We start from the raw sequence: 15,450 nt of genomic DNA on the forward strand, positions 1-15,450 counted from the left end.
ATAATGACTTATGATCTCTAGCATTCCTAAGAAATTTCCATTTCTTGAATCACCAATCAAGTTGCTGCTTCCCCTAAAAGCTAATCCATGTTCAGAAAGAAACAAAACTACATCCAGATATCGCCGTAGTAAGTCTTTCCATACTTGCATTTCACTTTTTATTTTGTGCAATAACAAACAATTCACGGTCATGTTTTTATTCAGATTGTTTTGTAAATTTTGCCACTCTACATAACATGCTCTGTGATTGTTACTGTTTTCATTATCAGGTATTCTGTCATAGAGCTTTTTATAGCTTTTGGAAGGTCCTCAGCCAATTTCTGTTGTAAAAATAGATCGCTGTAGTTCAGGTAATTTGCAAAATAGACGAAATGGAAAGCAGAATAAAGCTTGTTTGGTTTTATTCCAAACTAGCCAGTCACGAGGAACTACTTCATTATTCCTTAAACGACAATTCAGCACGTACATGGGAAATTTATTTCCGTCATGGTCAGGAGGAAAAATTGTTGGGTATGGTTCTGGTCCTTGTCGGTCTTCTATTTCGTTGGTGAAGTAAGATTTTAGAAGTCCGATATCAAAATTTAATAACTTCTCATTATTTTGTTCATTTTCGGATGTTGGCAATGTTATTTCTGTTAAGCAAGAAGCAGAACACAGTTCAGTTGCATCAGATTTACTTCCTCTTGCAGCTGAGCTTGGTCTTCGTGATTCAGATTCAGCAGATTGTTCAATTTCATACTCAAATTTACTTGATGCACAAGAACCACTTTCATTATTATTGTTGTTTTCTTCTTCAATTGAGATATTTCCAGCTTGATGCTCAGGCAAACAAGGACAAATGATAACCCTAAGGCTTTGAAGAGTTCTTCGACCTTTAACAGCTTCTTTCTCTTTTGCATCTTGTTCTCTTCTTTTTTGTGCTCCAGATTTATGATGGTAATTCATAATGAAGGGTTGAACAAGAACAAACACAACCTAAGGTTTAAAATACATTATGAAAATTATTTTAATAATAATTATAATATCGCATATTTATAAATTTACCTTTGACAAAAATATGAAAATCAGATAGAAAAATAAAATATACTTTCAATAATTTCATTCACGACACGAGTGATGAGGACATGCATTCACCGACATAAAATAAAACAAAATTTCATTGCCTTAGTTGTTAGTTGAGTGACTGACTCAACTAACACGCACAAAATTCAACATAATGGGTGGCTTGTGCAATATGTGCATGCATATCCTGTTCGCAGCATGATATGTTCACCTTTACGTGCCCACTGTCCGTGTGCAAGCTACCGACAGGAACACCACAAAGGGGCCGAAAATACTGATAACAGCTAAAATACATAAACAAAGTGTTTGGGACCCGGACCTACAAACACTGTTATTACAAGTATTACCACGTATTACAATTACCGACAAAGAGATTAAAGAATTATGCAACAAAATCACAAATAACAAAATTGGACAGTGATTTGAAAAAAAAAAAAAAAAAAAGAATCCAGACACGGGCCCCGGGAATTTGTCCCGGCTTCACCCCATCAGGTCTGAACACATTTACAATAAAACCTGATTTCTGATACAATGTACTGTCATCAGTTTGTAGTTAAGTATATAGTAATATTAAAATGTAGTACTTGAAATATGATAAAAAAATTAAAACAAAACTATTGTAAATTTAGCTTAAAAACAACTCTCTTTTTTTTGATTTAATTGGACTTTGCATCAAGCCTGTTATTATATTTTTGCTTTAAGGCATAAGTTGAAAATGTTTTCTTGCATATGTAAGTAGTTTAAAAGGGATGAGACATTTAACTGCTTTTTCATAAAGCATTGGATATTCTTGCTTCAAGCTCAACCAAAACAGCTCATTCAAGACATCAGGAAAACTTGAACAAAGTTTTCAACCCAAAATCCATTGAAATAGCTATCATTTTCTTTTCAAATATTTTAATAAATTAAAAATAAACTAAAATAATGGCAAGAACTGCCAAACCAGGAAAGTAAAAATGATACCTTTACAAAATATCAGTTGGGAAATGTTGTCTTAGGGTGTAAAATCTTGTAGGACATGATATAATTATAATATAGTAATGCTGAACGTTACTATTGCTATTGATAGCTGTTGTTGAATCATGTCTGACTATTTGCATAAAACTCACCAATTTTATCTCATATTATGAATACCTTCACAACGAGTTGCCATGGTATTGCATTACTCCTGCATAAGTAAACTCCTTCATACTCTTAGGCATCTAGCTAAGAAATATCTTTTAGATTAAACCATGCATACCATCAGGCACCTCTCTTATTGTGGAGTTATACTTCATAACTGGGTTGTCACTGTTGCAACAACAACAGAGTACTTACCCATCCACCGAATAGGGGCCAAAAAGCCTTGAAATGGTGCTGTCTGGATGGCGATATCCACCGAGAATAAGTAACAGTAGTCTTCTCCATAGGCGAAGCAGTACTTATTCGCAGTAGTGCAGTACCATGGCAACTCATTATGAAGGTATTCATAATATGAGATATAATTAAAATGATGCATTAAAACTACTATGGCACTAGAAATGATGTGTGTGCATTACCCATGCATAAGTAAAAACGCCTTCATACTCTTAAGCATTTAGCCAAGAAATATCTTTTAGAAAGCAGTAACATCTTTCCATAGAAATGCTGCCAGTATTATGATCACAATGGGAATTAGCTTTATCTAAGTGAAAGATTTGGCTATAGTGTTTCTGATTTATTCTGTTTTGTTGCTGTTCAAAACTCTAAAATATGTAACATTAAAATGTGAGATATTCAGTCTGTATTCATTTAGTTTGTCTAAATCCAGACATGAGCTGGGACTTCTGCTACATTATGATATTGTGCGCACTGTTTTTCTTTGCATAAAATCTTGTTTTTGTTAAATATTGTACTGCCATAGGCTGTTTTGCATGCCAAGAGAATTAGGGAAAGTTACGGCCAGCATTAGTATGTTAAAATAAATTAAAAGGAATATGATATAATATTGAGTGATTTTTATCTCATCCTGAAATTTTATCATTACTTACTTTAAAATGCAGTTTTTTAGCTAATTCCTGAGCTTTGAAATATTATTGTTTTCTAGTGTGTGGGTTTGCTTGCCATGTTACCTGTCAGGATAAAGTTCCTGCAATGTGTCCAGTTCCTGTTGACCAGAGTAAGTAACTGCAGTAAGGTATTTCATTATTTATAGATTTTGATTTATTTAATAATTATTAATTAATAACAATTTTATAACAGATAATTTTTCTTTCCATCACTTAACATTTTTTTATTAAGATCTTTAATAAATTATTCAGACTTTTACAGGTAAGTATCCTACTTAAAGGAAGTTTTTTTCTCATCACTGATATAGCTGGTTGTGCTTTTATTATAGCTGCCAACTCTCCAGATTTACAACAGTGAATGCCTTTTTAACTTGATTTGACCCTTCTCCATCTCACTACTGTAATGTAGTTGATGACAAAGAGTTTCTCCAGTTTTTGCAAAAACTCAGTTTTTCTCCATCTTTTTTCTTTCACAAAAAATTATAAACTACGTTAAAAGTGGATTTTTTTTAACCCTGCAGCAGGCACACCTTGAATAGTAACAAAAAAATAGCATTTCAGACTTAACAGGTTCCCAACTTTGTTTTTTACTTCTAGAAAAATAATTTGGTTTTTAAAAATTCTATTTGCAGCATACCAGTGCTTGACATTTTCTGAATGGATTGCATTAATTATTATATTTTAAAGACGAAATGCACAAGTCATAATAACATATGGGTTTAAATTACTATATGATATCGGTGTAGATACACCATAGTTTACCCATAGTTTACCCATAAATTAAACTATGTACGTAGTGTAAAGGCATCATTTTTAATTGTATCTCATATTGTGGCTACCTTCACAATGAGATACCAGATATTGCACTACTTCGAATAAGTAATGCTTCTCTAGTAGAGAAGACTGCTGTTATTTATTCTCAGTGGTATACACTGAGAATAATTGTTATTTATTCTCAACGGTATCCACTGAGAATAAATAACACAATAGTTTACCCATAAATTAAACTTAGTTTAATTTATAGGTAAACTATGGTGTATCTACATTAGTATTATGTAATTATTACCTGTAACTTTTTATTTTTGTAATTAAATTAAATTACATTTTTTTACATGTCATTTTCAAAACAAAACTTTTATTAGTTCTGTTCAAAGAAAAAAAAACAAAAAACGCATACATAAAATATAAGTCTGAAAGCATTAGTGGCTTCCATTTTTAAGTTTTTAAAATTGTGGGTGGGAAATTTAAAAATTTAATATTTCTTATTTCTGCCTATATCGTACGTGTAGAAGTAGAAACATGCAGAAACTTTTATTAACCTTGCAGTCTTGGCATTACACCTGTGAAGTGAAACTCAAAAATAATGAGCCCCCATTAACTGTTGGCTGAAAATAAAAATCTGAGATTTACTGTACCTTCCTAAGTATAAACAGGTTTTACTAGGCATAGTTTTTGAATTTTTATATATTGTTTCTCCAGAATTATAGTGTGATTGCACTCAACAGTTAGGGCCCAGTGGATTGGAGGCATGTTCTTCAACTGAATTGTCTCAGCAGAATGTGCTGCACAGTGATATAGACTCATCAAAATTCATTAATTCATCTGTCCACTCTCAATAACAACCAACACGGAAAAATTTTGACTGTCTCCCAAGTACTTTTATTGGCCTATAATCATGTGGCAGTTGCTTAAACTACTTGAAGCAGTTTTGATTGTTACTTGTGATTGGGCAATTTTCCAATAATTGCTCAATCACATATGACTGCAGCTTTGTACTGCCATCTGCTTTTTAGTATAAGAAACTCTTTAATTAATTTTCCACCACTATGAGACTCTCCTTGAATGAGTATTTTGTTTGGGAATAAACTAAACTTTGATTAATTGGGATTGTACCAAAATCCGTAGTCAGGAGTGGGAGTGCAGTAGCGCACGCTCTTTTAGTAGACCGGGGTTCAAGCCCCTGATTGCTGAATACAGTCGATCTGCCAACCTGCACTGGACCAGCGTGGCAGATTATGGCCCATTTCCCTCAGCATGAATTGTTGAGGAGGCTTCCATGCTGCAGTGGGTTGATAATGGCTGCACTTTACCTTTTACCAAAATCCTACAAGGTAGGATTTTGGTACAATCTGTTATTTTTTTGTTGTGTTATTTTTGGTACAATCTGTTATCAGAAATTCGTAATTTGGGATTGTACCAAAATCTTACAAGGTAGGATACCTTGTAGGATTTTGGTACAATCCCAAATAACAAATTTCTACCTTGGGGGATAAAAAAATTTAAATATTAATGTTTAAATGGATAAGCCTTTCTCTCTAGCAGGGGAATGAAGTGAACTTTGTATAACTCAGAATTTTGCATAATTTGAGTTTATATTAATGGGATTCTACTATGTTACATCACTATGATAATGTATCATTATCATAGTGATGTGCTATTGAATACCTTAGTCCAGTAGTAAGTTACTGTCACAATTTAAAGCGACAAATCTGAAATGGTATAGTAATCTATTAATTATCCAAACTGAATTACATTTTATCACTGGATATTTTTAGTGTTAGTTTTTATCAGAAATTAGCTTTCATTATTTTAATAATTAATTGTTAAATGATAATAAGAAGGCTCTTATTTAATATTGCAATTTATTTTTGTCAGCAAAACGACCAGTTGGTATTGATCCCACAAGAGGCATTGGCACTGCATATGAAGGATATGTAAAGGTAGAGTTTGTGTTAAATTTTTTTAAGGCTATTAAATCAAAAATTGCTGTTGGTGTTGGTTTAATTTTGTTTTATGGGGAGGCCACTCGTGCTGCCACTATCATCTGTGTTTGCTCTAATATACATATTGTTGTGCAATTGTTGAGTGCCTTGGCTTGCACTTTTGAAAAATGACACTGGTTATGTTCCTTGAGTCTCTCTCTCTCTTTCCCTCTTAAGTGAAGTGATTAAATAAATATAATAAATTTTTAGTAATTTAAAGCAGCCTTGCACCATGCTCACTGTTAATAATGGATTGCTTATGTACTCCATTTACATTACATTGCATTGAGATTGGAAAGAAGCATTTATGAAAGTATGTCAGTGCTTGGAGAGACAGTCTTCTCTTCTGAAGCTAATGCTTTTGAAAGTCGCTGAAATTGTGAAATAAAATAAAAAAAATAAAAATGCAAAGGATAAAAATCAGAATATAAAATTAAATAGCTTGGTTTTGCGAGACTTCCCAGGGGAATTGGTCTCATGCCACCAAGCACGTCCATGGGTTGCGGATAGTGGAATGGCCCACAGTGAGGGTTTGCTGTGAATAAACGCAAGTGAATAAACAGTTGCTGACAATGGGACAGGTCTACATCTATAAAAAGCTACATAATTCTTATGACGATGGATGTGACATGGCAAGGGTTGGCTGCTATCAAATAAGCTGACAACAGCTAGATGTTAGGGCAGCAACGACATTCTTCCTGACCAGCAGAAGATTACAGAAGTGACAATAGTGGATTGGAAAAGTGGCAGGCAGAGGATCAGAAGTATGAGAAATGGCTGGTGCACCATCCCATAGAGGGCCATTGCTGGCAAAGAAGGCAATGGGAAACCACCTTGTACATCTATCTTTAGCAGCTTCATGATGTGAGATTCAAATATTAGCAGAAATGAGACTCAACAGACAGATGCTGTGAGTGTCATTATCGGCAGGAGAAGTAACAAGGCTGCTCATGCTGTAAACCAGTGAAATCCTTGTAATAAATATCCATTTATGAAGATCAGCAAGTGGAATGTAAGAATAGTGTTGAGGAAAGGGAAACTAAAGATAGAAATGAAGAAAAATAGGGTGCCTCTGTAGCCGGGTAGGCAGGAGCAGCAGTGCATATCACACGCTTCTTAATTAGACTGGGGTTCAAGCCCGTGACCACCAAATATGGAGGATGCAGGAAGGTCAGGGAATGACCACCGCATATCCCGGAGCAATATGGCCTTAGTTGCTAATGCTCCTAAAAACCAAATAACTAAGAACTAACTAAGAAGAAAAATAGACTGAATATGTAAAGGTAGAAATGAAGAACAATAGACTGAATATATAAGCTATAGCAGAGACTAGATGGAAAGATGTGGGAGACTTCGTGAGTGAAGATATAAGGGTAATATACAAAGGAGGGAATGACAACCAGTGAGGAGTAGCTATACTTCTAGATAAAAATTCACAGAAAAGCCTTAAGAAAGTGATGCAAGTCAGCGACAGGATTATAGCTATACGATTAAAGGCCAAGCCAATGGATTTATTGATTATGCAAGTATATTTACCAACAAGCAGCCATACTGTGGATGAAGTAAATGAGATATATGAACAGATGGAGGAAATCATGAAAGAAGAACTGGGGAGTGACAGATGCATGATCATTGTGATGGGAGATTGGAATGCTGTCCTCGATAAAGGAAGAGAAGGAGATGAGGTTGGGGACTATGGACTTGGGACAAGGAATGAGAGAGGCAAAAATATGTTAGAATTTTGCAAAAGAAGAGAGATGTTCGCACCAAACACATGGTTTAGACAGGAGAAAAGAAGAAGATACAATTGGAGAAGACCAGGGAATGTTGACAGGTAGCAAATCGACTATATTTTAGTAAACAAAAGTTACAGGAATGCTGTGAAGAAGTCGCATAGCTATTTGGGTGCTGATGCTGACACTGACCACAATTTGGTAGCGATGAAAATGAAGATCACACTCAAAAGAATATAGGGGACTCAAGTAAAAGAAGGAAATAGAATTTGAATCTACTGAAGATTGTACCAGCTGGAGATTTCAGAGAGGCAATTAACAGGGAAATTGTGGAGGGGAGGAAATACAAGAAATGGAGGTGCCTCCGTAGCCAGGTGGGCAGTGGCAGCAGTGGGTAGCACACGTTTCTTGATTAGACCGGGGTTCGAACCCGTGACCACCAAATATGGAGGATGCAGAAAGGTCAGGGAATGATCACTGCATATCCCTGGAGCAATATGGCCTTAGTTGCTAATGCTCCAAAAACCAAATAACAAACAAGAAATGGAGAAGAGATGTGAAAGGGTTTAAAAAGATTGTAGTAGCAGTAGCAGAAAGCAAATTAGGTACAGTAGATCAGAAAAGATAAGGAAACCATGGATCACAGAAGAAATGATAGATAAAATGGAGAATAGGAGAAAATGGAAGCACCAAAGTTCAGAAGAGGTAAGGATTAAATATAGGAGTTTAAAATAATGAACTTAGAAGGGCAACAGGTGAAGCAAGGGAAAAATGGTGGGAAGAACAGTGCAGAGAACTAGAGAAAATGGCAAGAAGAGGAAGGAGTGATCTAATGTATGAAAACGTCAAAAATTTAACAAACAAGAAGAATAAGACTAATGGAAAGATAAAAGACAAGAATGGAAAATTTCTATACGACAAAGAACACATAAGGAGAAGATGGAAGGAATATATAGAAGAGCTATATGATAAAACGATTAAACCAAAAGTCTGCCTGTGAGAGCAGAAGATGAAGAAGAGATCTTAGGAACTGAAATTATTAAGAGAAGAATTTGAAATGGCAGTGGCCTTGTTAAAAAGAGGGAAGGTAGCTGGACTGAATGATATACCAGCAGAAATTAAAGGGACTTGGAGAAGAGGCAAAGAAAGAATTGTTCAGGATTTGCAGGAAAATCTATGAATGTGGAAGTTGGTCCAAAGACTTTCTAAAATCCATAGTTATCCCATTAGAAAAGGAGAAGAATGCAACAATTTACTGGCTATATGACAATCAGTTTAATTTCTTATTCCTCAAAAATATTACTAAAAATCCTCTCAGAACACATTAAAGCAAAAACTAAGAAGTGCGAATTCATAGAAGAAGATCAGTTCGGTTCAGAGAAGGATGTGGGACGAGGAAATAGGAATATTAAGAACACTAGCAGAAATAAGCATGGAAATAGGAAAAAATCTGGTAATCTGTTTTGTTGATCTCGAAAAGGCTTTTGACAGAGTGAATTGAGTTACGCTGATGGAAGTACTAGAAAAGGTTGGCCTAGGTAAAAAGAGATATAAAATTAATTTGGGAACTTTAAATGGGACAGACAGATGTGGTTCGGATTGATGGAGAGGATTCAGAAGAAGTAGACATTGGTAAGGCAACAATGTTCCATGTCCCTCTTACTATTTAATATCTATGCAGAAGCATTGATGAAAGAGTACAAAGAAGAGTAGAAAGGAGGTGCAAGAGGCACCTCCTTAGCCAGGTGGGAAGGAGCAGCAGTGCGTAGCACACGCTTCTTGATTAGACCGGGGTTCGAGCCCATCACCACCAAATAAGGAGAATGCGGAAAGGTCACGGAATGACCACTGCATATCCCGGAGCAATATGGCCTTAGTTGCTAATGCTCCTAAAAACCAAATAACAAACAAACAAACAAACAGGAGGTGTAAAAGTAGGAGGAGAGAAGATAAATACAATGATGTGCGGACGATGAGGTCTTGATTGCTGATAATGAGGAGGAATTACAGAGCTCCTTGGATATCTTGAACAGCAAAGTAAAGGAGTACAATATGAAGATTAACAGCAAGAAAACCAAGATAATGTTAATTTCAAAGTGGCCAGGAAGAAGAAGAATCAATGTAACATTAGATAGAATAAGATTGAAACAGGTGGACAGATACTTGAGAAGCATAATGACAGAAAATTGGAAAAGCCTGGAGGAAATAAAAAAAAAGAATTGCAATGGGCAAAATGGCATTTAATAATAGAAAAGAACTATTGAGAAGTTTCAAGAAGGAATTAAGAAAGAAAATGATGAAAACATTAATATGGTCTGTTGTACTTTATGGCTCAGAGACATGGACAACTGAGAAGAAAGAAGATCAGATGGCTAGAAGCTTTTGCGATGTGTGTGTGTGTGTGGAGGAGAATGAAAAGGGTGGACAGAGTGAGTAATGAGGAAAGTAGGAGAAGAGAGAATGTTACTAAAAGAACTAAGAAGAAGACAAAAGAACTTTATAGGACATGTTTTGAGAAGAGAAAGCATTCTGAGAAAGTGATAGAGGGGGAAGATGTGTAGGAAGAGAGCTGTTGGGAGAAGGAGAATTGGAATGATGCATTGGATGGGAAGAGAAAATTATGCAGGAATTGAAAGGAAAGCACACGATAGAGTAAAATGGTGTCAATGGAGCCATGAACCTGCCTATGAGCAAAGAACTTGAAGAAGAAAATTAGAGTAAAGAAAGGATGAATTTATCTATCCAGTGCCTCACAAAGCATTGCTGTTTGAAACATCCACAGGATGTAATGTTTTAGTATCCTCTTAAGTCTCCGATCGTAGTTTGCATAGCATAAGGTGACAACCTTCCAACTCAGCATTAAGGCAGGTTTAGAGATTATTGAAATGCAATGTCCCTTGTTGTCCCCCCCCCCCAACACTGTTTCCTAGTTCCTGACATATGAGGCCCTGACTAATAAATTTCTTCCCTCATTATTCTATATAATTTTGTATTCTGATTTTTATCCTTTGTGTTTTCATTTTTTTTTCACAAGTTTGTCAAATTTTAAAAAAAGTACTAACTGTCACAGAGACAAAATCCATCTCAGCAAGCCATGATTTACTGTAGTATTTATAATTAGTACTAATTTATGGTGGCAAACAAACAAGCCTATACAGCATCAGCCAAAAAAAACCCACCGATTTTATCTGCCTATTTTCTCTAATAATTTTAATTATTCCTTAAATTTATTCTAATTATCCACCTCCATATCATCAGATGGAAACTTATTCCAACTATCAGTTATACTGAAGGCAAATTTCACATATTTATATAATATTTCGTAAATGCTTCTACAAAAATTTCTTTACAATTTCACCAGTGTAGCATAGTCTTAAACTTAATACATTCATAATATAATTCCTGCATATTGCATCTTTTGCATGCATACTTTAAATGTATTTCTTACCTTTTGATATTGCTTACACACACACACACACACACGCGCGCGCACGCACGCGCGCACGCACACACACACACACACGCGAAAATTGATTTAAAATATGTGTGCAAAGAATAGTTTCAAGTTTCAACATGCAGCAGTCTAGGAAGCAAAGTGTTAGGGATTTCAAGCCCTGTTGTGGGTTGTTATGGAAGAAACAATGCTAAGAGCATTGTAAATAAATTTGTCACCCTTTGATTCCCATTTGTGAACTGGAGATACATTTGCACATCTCCAGTCCATGAGGACTTCCCCCGAGTCCAAGGATGCTCTCATAACTATGGCTAAGGGTTTGCTTACTTCCTTTTCCACCTCCTTTAATATAACTGGATAGATCCCATCTACCCCAAGTGCCTTTCTTATGTTTAATTTCAAAAATTTCTCCTCCATTTTGCTCTCAGTTATTACAAAATCATTAAGCACCCTGTTAAGTTTGATAAATATCTGGCCTTCTCTTGCTTGAATAACTCCTCATGTGTGAATGTAGATGCAAAATACTCATTTCATTTGGTAGCTATCTGAGAATGATCGTGAAGCGATTTTCTGAGTGATTCATAGAGCATTTACTCAAAGCCACAGTTCTTCTTTAATCTAAAAACGTTTTTTTACATTCTCTTTAATCAATAACTTAGTCTCACGAATTGTAAGCAAGCTTTGAGAAAGGAAATCCATCTTTATTTTTTTTTCTTTAAATTAACGTATAAACCCTTAGCGGATTAATAGCGTCACTCTGGCGGTAGTGCTCCTGCTTCCCCGTGGTGGGGCTGGTAACCTGGGAGAAGAAATCCACTCTCCCAGGGCTGAAAGGATCAAAGATGAAAGATGGAAAACAGTTCATTTCCACCTTTAGGGCTATTGAGCTCAAGAATAGGGACAAAGGACAATGAAATGACTTTTCTCAACCTAAGAGGTTGAAAACAACCCCTCAACCAGCTTTCATCATCTTACATTCACTCTCTGAACAGCATCCAAACAAATTATCACCTTTCCTTGTGCAGAAATGCATTGAGACTGCTGCAGGCCCACCTAAATCAGTAAGGCGTTTTCAATCTGGTGATCTTCTGGTTGAGACTACCCAACCTCAACATTCTACAAAGCTATTAAAGCTCACAACTTTTGGAGGACACCCAATAAAAGTTACTCCCTATGCCACACTAAACTCCTCTAAGGGAGTAATAACAGAATGAGATTTATTAACAGTATCAGAGGAGGGAATTGTCAAAGAGCTACACGAACAAAAAGTCATCCAAGCAAGGAGAATTATGACTCGAAAATATGGTATTCTTGTTCCATCAAGGAGACTCGAAAATATGGTATTCTTGTTCCAACAAGGAGCATAATTCTCACTTTTAACACTCCTAACTTACCATCATGTGTGAAAGCAGGCTATCTGCATTGCTGTGTCTGACCATACATCCCAAATCCCATTAGGTGCTATAAATGCCGGCGCCTCCGTAGCCAGGTGGGCAGGAGCAGCAGTGCGTAGCACACGCTTCTTGATTAGACCGGGGTTTGAGCCCGTGACCACCAAATACAACTATGGCTGTATTTGGTGGTCACGGGCAGAAAGGAAAGGTCAGGGAATGACCACCGCATATTCCCAGAGCAATATGGCCTTAGTTGCTATTGCTCCTAAAAATCAAATAACAATAACAATAGGTACAAATGCCAAAAATACAGACACTCCCAGACTGCATGTTGAGGTGAGGCAATATGTCCTAATTGTGGATCAAAAGAGCATAATCAATCTTATGCACCATTACCACTCTGCGTTGCCCAAATTGTAAAGGTAACCATCCTGCTTTCACAAAAACATGTGATCTATGGAAGCAAGGGATAAAATTCAAAAATATAAAGTAGAAAACAAAGTGACATACTCAGAGGTGAGAAGACAAATAATGAAAACAAAAACAAAGCATACGTATGCCACAGGCACTGAACATTTCCAATCAGTGGGGATTCAAACTGATGGATATATTCATTCCTCTGAATATATCCATTGCTAATTGGGCACATTCGTTGCTTGCTACTTTGAAACAGTCTCCTTCTCACAAACAACTGAACAAGCCAGCAGTACCCCAATTACCATACCAACTGATGTTTCCTCAACAAAACCAAAAGTGTCAGAAACCATGAAATCACAGTCATCACTCTCCACCGGAATGGACATTGATGAATGCCATGACTCAGATGATGGAATCCTAGAATTATATGCAACCGATGAGATGGATGTGACCCGCCCTTTCTTTCCTAAGAAAGACAAAACAAAAATAGATCGATACAAGCAAACTACAACTAAAAAGCAGACAGAACCAAAAACACCATAAAACCACATAAGGTAAAGAATTCTTCAATGGAACTGTAGAGGCTTTCGGAATACAAACGATGATTTGCAGGATCTTATCGATCGATACAAGCCAGCTGCCATAGCTTTACAGGAAACTCTCTTAAATTCTCGAGTGCATCCTACTGTTAAGAACTATGCTATCTTTAGATGCGATAGGAGTATAGACACGCCAGCTCATGGAGGGGTGGCGATTATTGTCAGAAACAACATTCCATCCAAACATGTTTCTCTTCAGACTCCTTTTGAGGTAGTGACGGTGTGCATTGTAATTGGTATCACTCTCACAATAGCTTCTATACATCTCCCTCCTAATTTCTCTTTCTCCTTGGATGACTTAGAAAACTTAATAGATCAGCTGCCATCTCCCTTCTGCTTATTCAGAGACTTCAATGCTCATCATCCACTATGGGGATCTCCAAACGTTGACAAAAGGGGCAACTAATACAAGTCCTGCTGGATACTCATCATCTTACCCTATTAAACACTAGTGAGCTCACATATATCCCTTTTTCTACAGGATCCATGACTGCAATAGACCTTACAATCTGTTCTCCATCCATATATGGCAATACGGAGTGGTCGGTTCTAGATAACCCACTAAACAGTGATCATCTACCGATCCTATGCAAGATACAAACATGAGTAAACTTGTCCCATCGCAGTGCTCCAACTGGAAATTCCGTAGGGCATGTTGGCATGAATACTCCCCTCTAACTCAGTTTGACGAAGATATAATCCAGTCCCAGCCCATAGATAACGTCACCGATCATATAACCAACCAGATATTACACGCTATTACTTCTTCAATACTTAAATCTCAACCTGGGAAACATAAACACGGCAGTTATTGGTGGAATCAGGAATGCACACATCCTAAACAAGAAAAAAATATAGAGCTTGGAATTTGTTTCAAAAATTTCCTACATCCAGTAATCTTATTAACTTTAAAAGACTCAAGGCGAAGTTCTGCCAAATAAGAAGAAAAGCCAAGCAAGGTGCCTGGATAAGTTTTAGTTCCACTATTAAAAAGGACATGGACAACAGACTCATCTGAAAGAAAATCCAAGCACTTAATGGCAAATACGTGTAGTCCCCATCCTCAATCCTAAATGGGAAAGGACAGGAGTTGTCCGCACCAACAGAAATAGCTAATGCATTCGGTGAATCATCTGCCAGTATATCAGCAGTGTCCACATACAACCAAACCTTTCAAAAAATTAAGGCATCTGCAGAAAAACAAAAAATAAATTTCTCTACTAAGGTATCACACCTGTACAATCAGCCATTCACTCTAAAGGAACTTTTGGAGTCTCTCAATAAAACATCCAGTACTGCTGCTGGTCTGGATGGAGTCTGCTATATAATGTTAAAAAAACTAAATAACAATGCATTGAGCTCCCTGTTGAAATTCTACAATAGAATATTTTTAGAAAATAGTTACCCGCAATCTTGGTGTTACTCAATTTTTCTAGCTATTCTGAAACCAAGGAAGGATCATACCATCCCGCATAATTACAGGCTGATTTCACTGACTAGCTGTTTAGGAAAAGTCTTAGAAAAAATGGTACACAAGCGGCTAACATGGTTTCTGGAAACCAACAATCTGCTAAACAGAAATCAGTATGGGTTTTGGAAGAATCGCTCAACCTTAGATGTGATGATCAAAGCAGGAGCAAACATCCGCAATGCTTTCGTAAGGAGACAGCATCTGGTTATGGTTAATCTAGATATTGAGAAAGCTTTTGATATCACATGGCGTATGTTGTCCTTGAGGACCTTCATTCTTTTTGATTGAAGGGGCAGATACCCCAATTTATACAGAACTTTTTACACCACAGAATGTTTCAGGTCAGATATATGAACAGTTTATCCAAACCATTTGAACAAGAAGGTGTACCATAGGGTTCCATCCTAATTGCAACATTATTCACAATAAGAATTACTGATATGACATGACAAAAACAGTTGAATCATACATGTTTGCCGATGACCTGATTATCTCTTGTCAGTCACAAACTATGAATGCCATTGAAAGGCA

General features: G+C 36.4%; 1 protein-coding gene across 1 annotated transcript in view; it reads left to right on the top strand.

The window, feature by feature from the left end:
- The window catches only part of LOC150088463 (serine/threonine-protein kinase Genghis Khan-like), a 905,682-nt gene that overhangs the window by 585,567 nt on the left and 304,665 nt on the right, over positions 1 to 15,450 (top strand). Inside the window, exons 28-29 of the mRNA XM_090370169.1 lie at positions 3,128 to 3,199; positions 5,745 to 5,809. Coding sequence (XP_090226295.1) covers positions 3,128 to 3,199; positions 5,745 to 5,809 — 137 coding nt within the window. The remainder of the gene's footprint in view (positions 1 to 3,127; positions 3,200 to 5,744; positions 5,810 to 15,450) is intronic.

Source organism: Mastigoproctus giganteus, chromosome 3 (assembly GCF_048544385.1).
Source record: "Mastigoproctus giganteus isolate SK-2022 chromosome 3, ASM4854438v1, whole genome shotgun sequence".
In the NCBI taxonomy this organism is placed as follows: Eukaryota; Metazoa; Arthropoda; class Arachnida; order Uropygi; family Thelyphonidae; genus Mastigoproctus; species Mastigoproctus giganteus.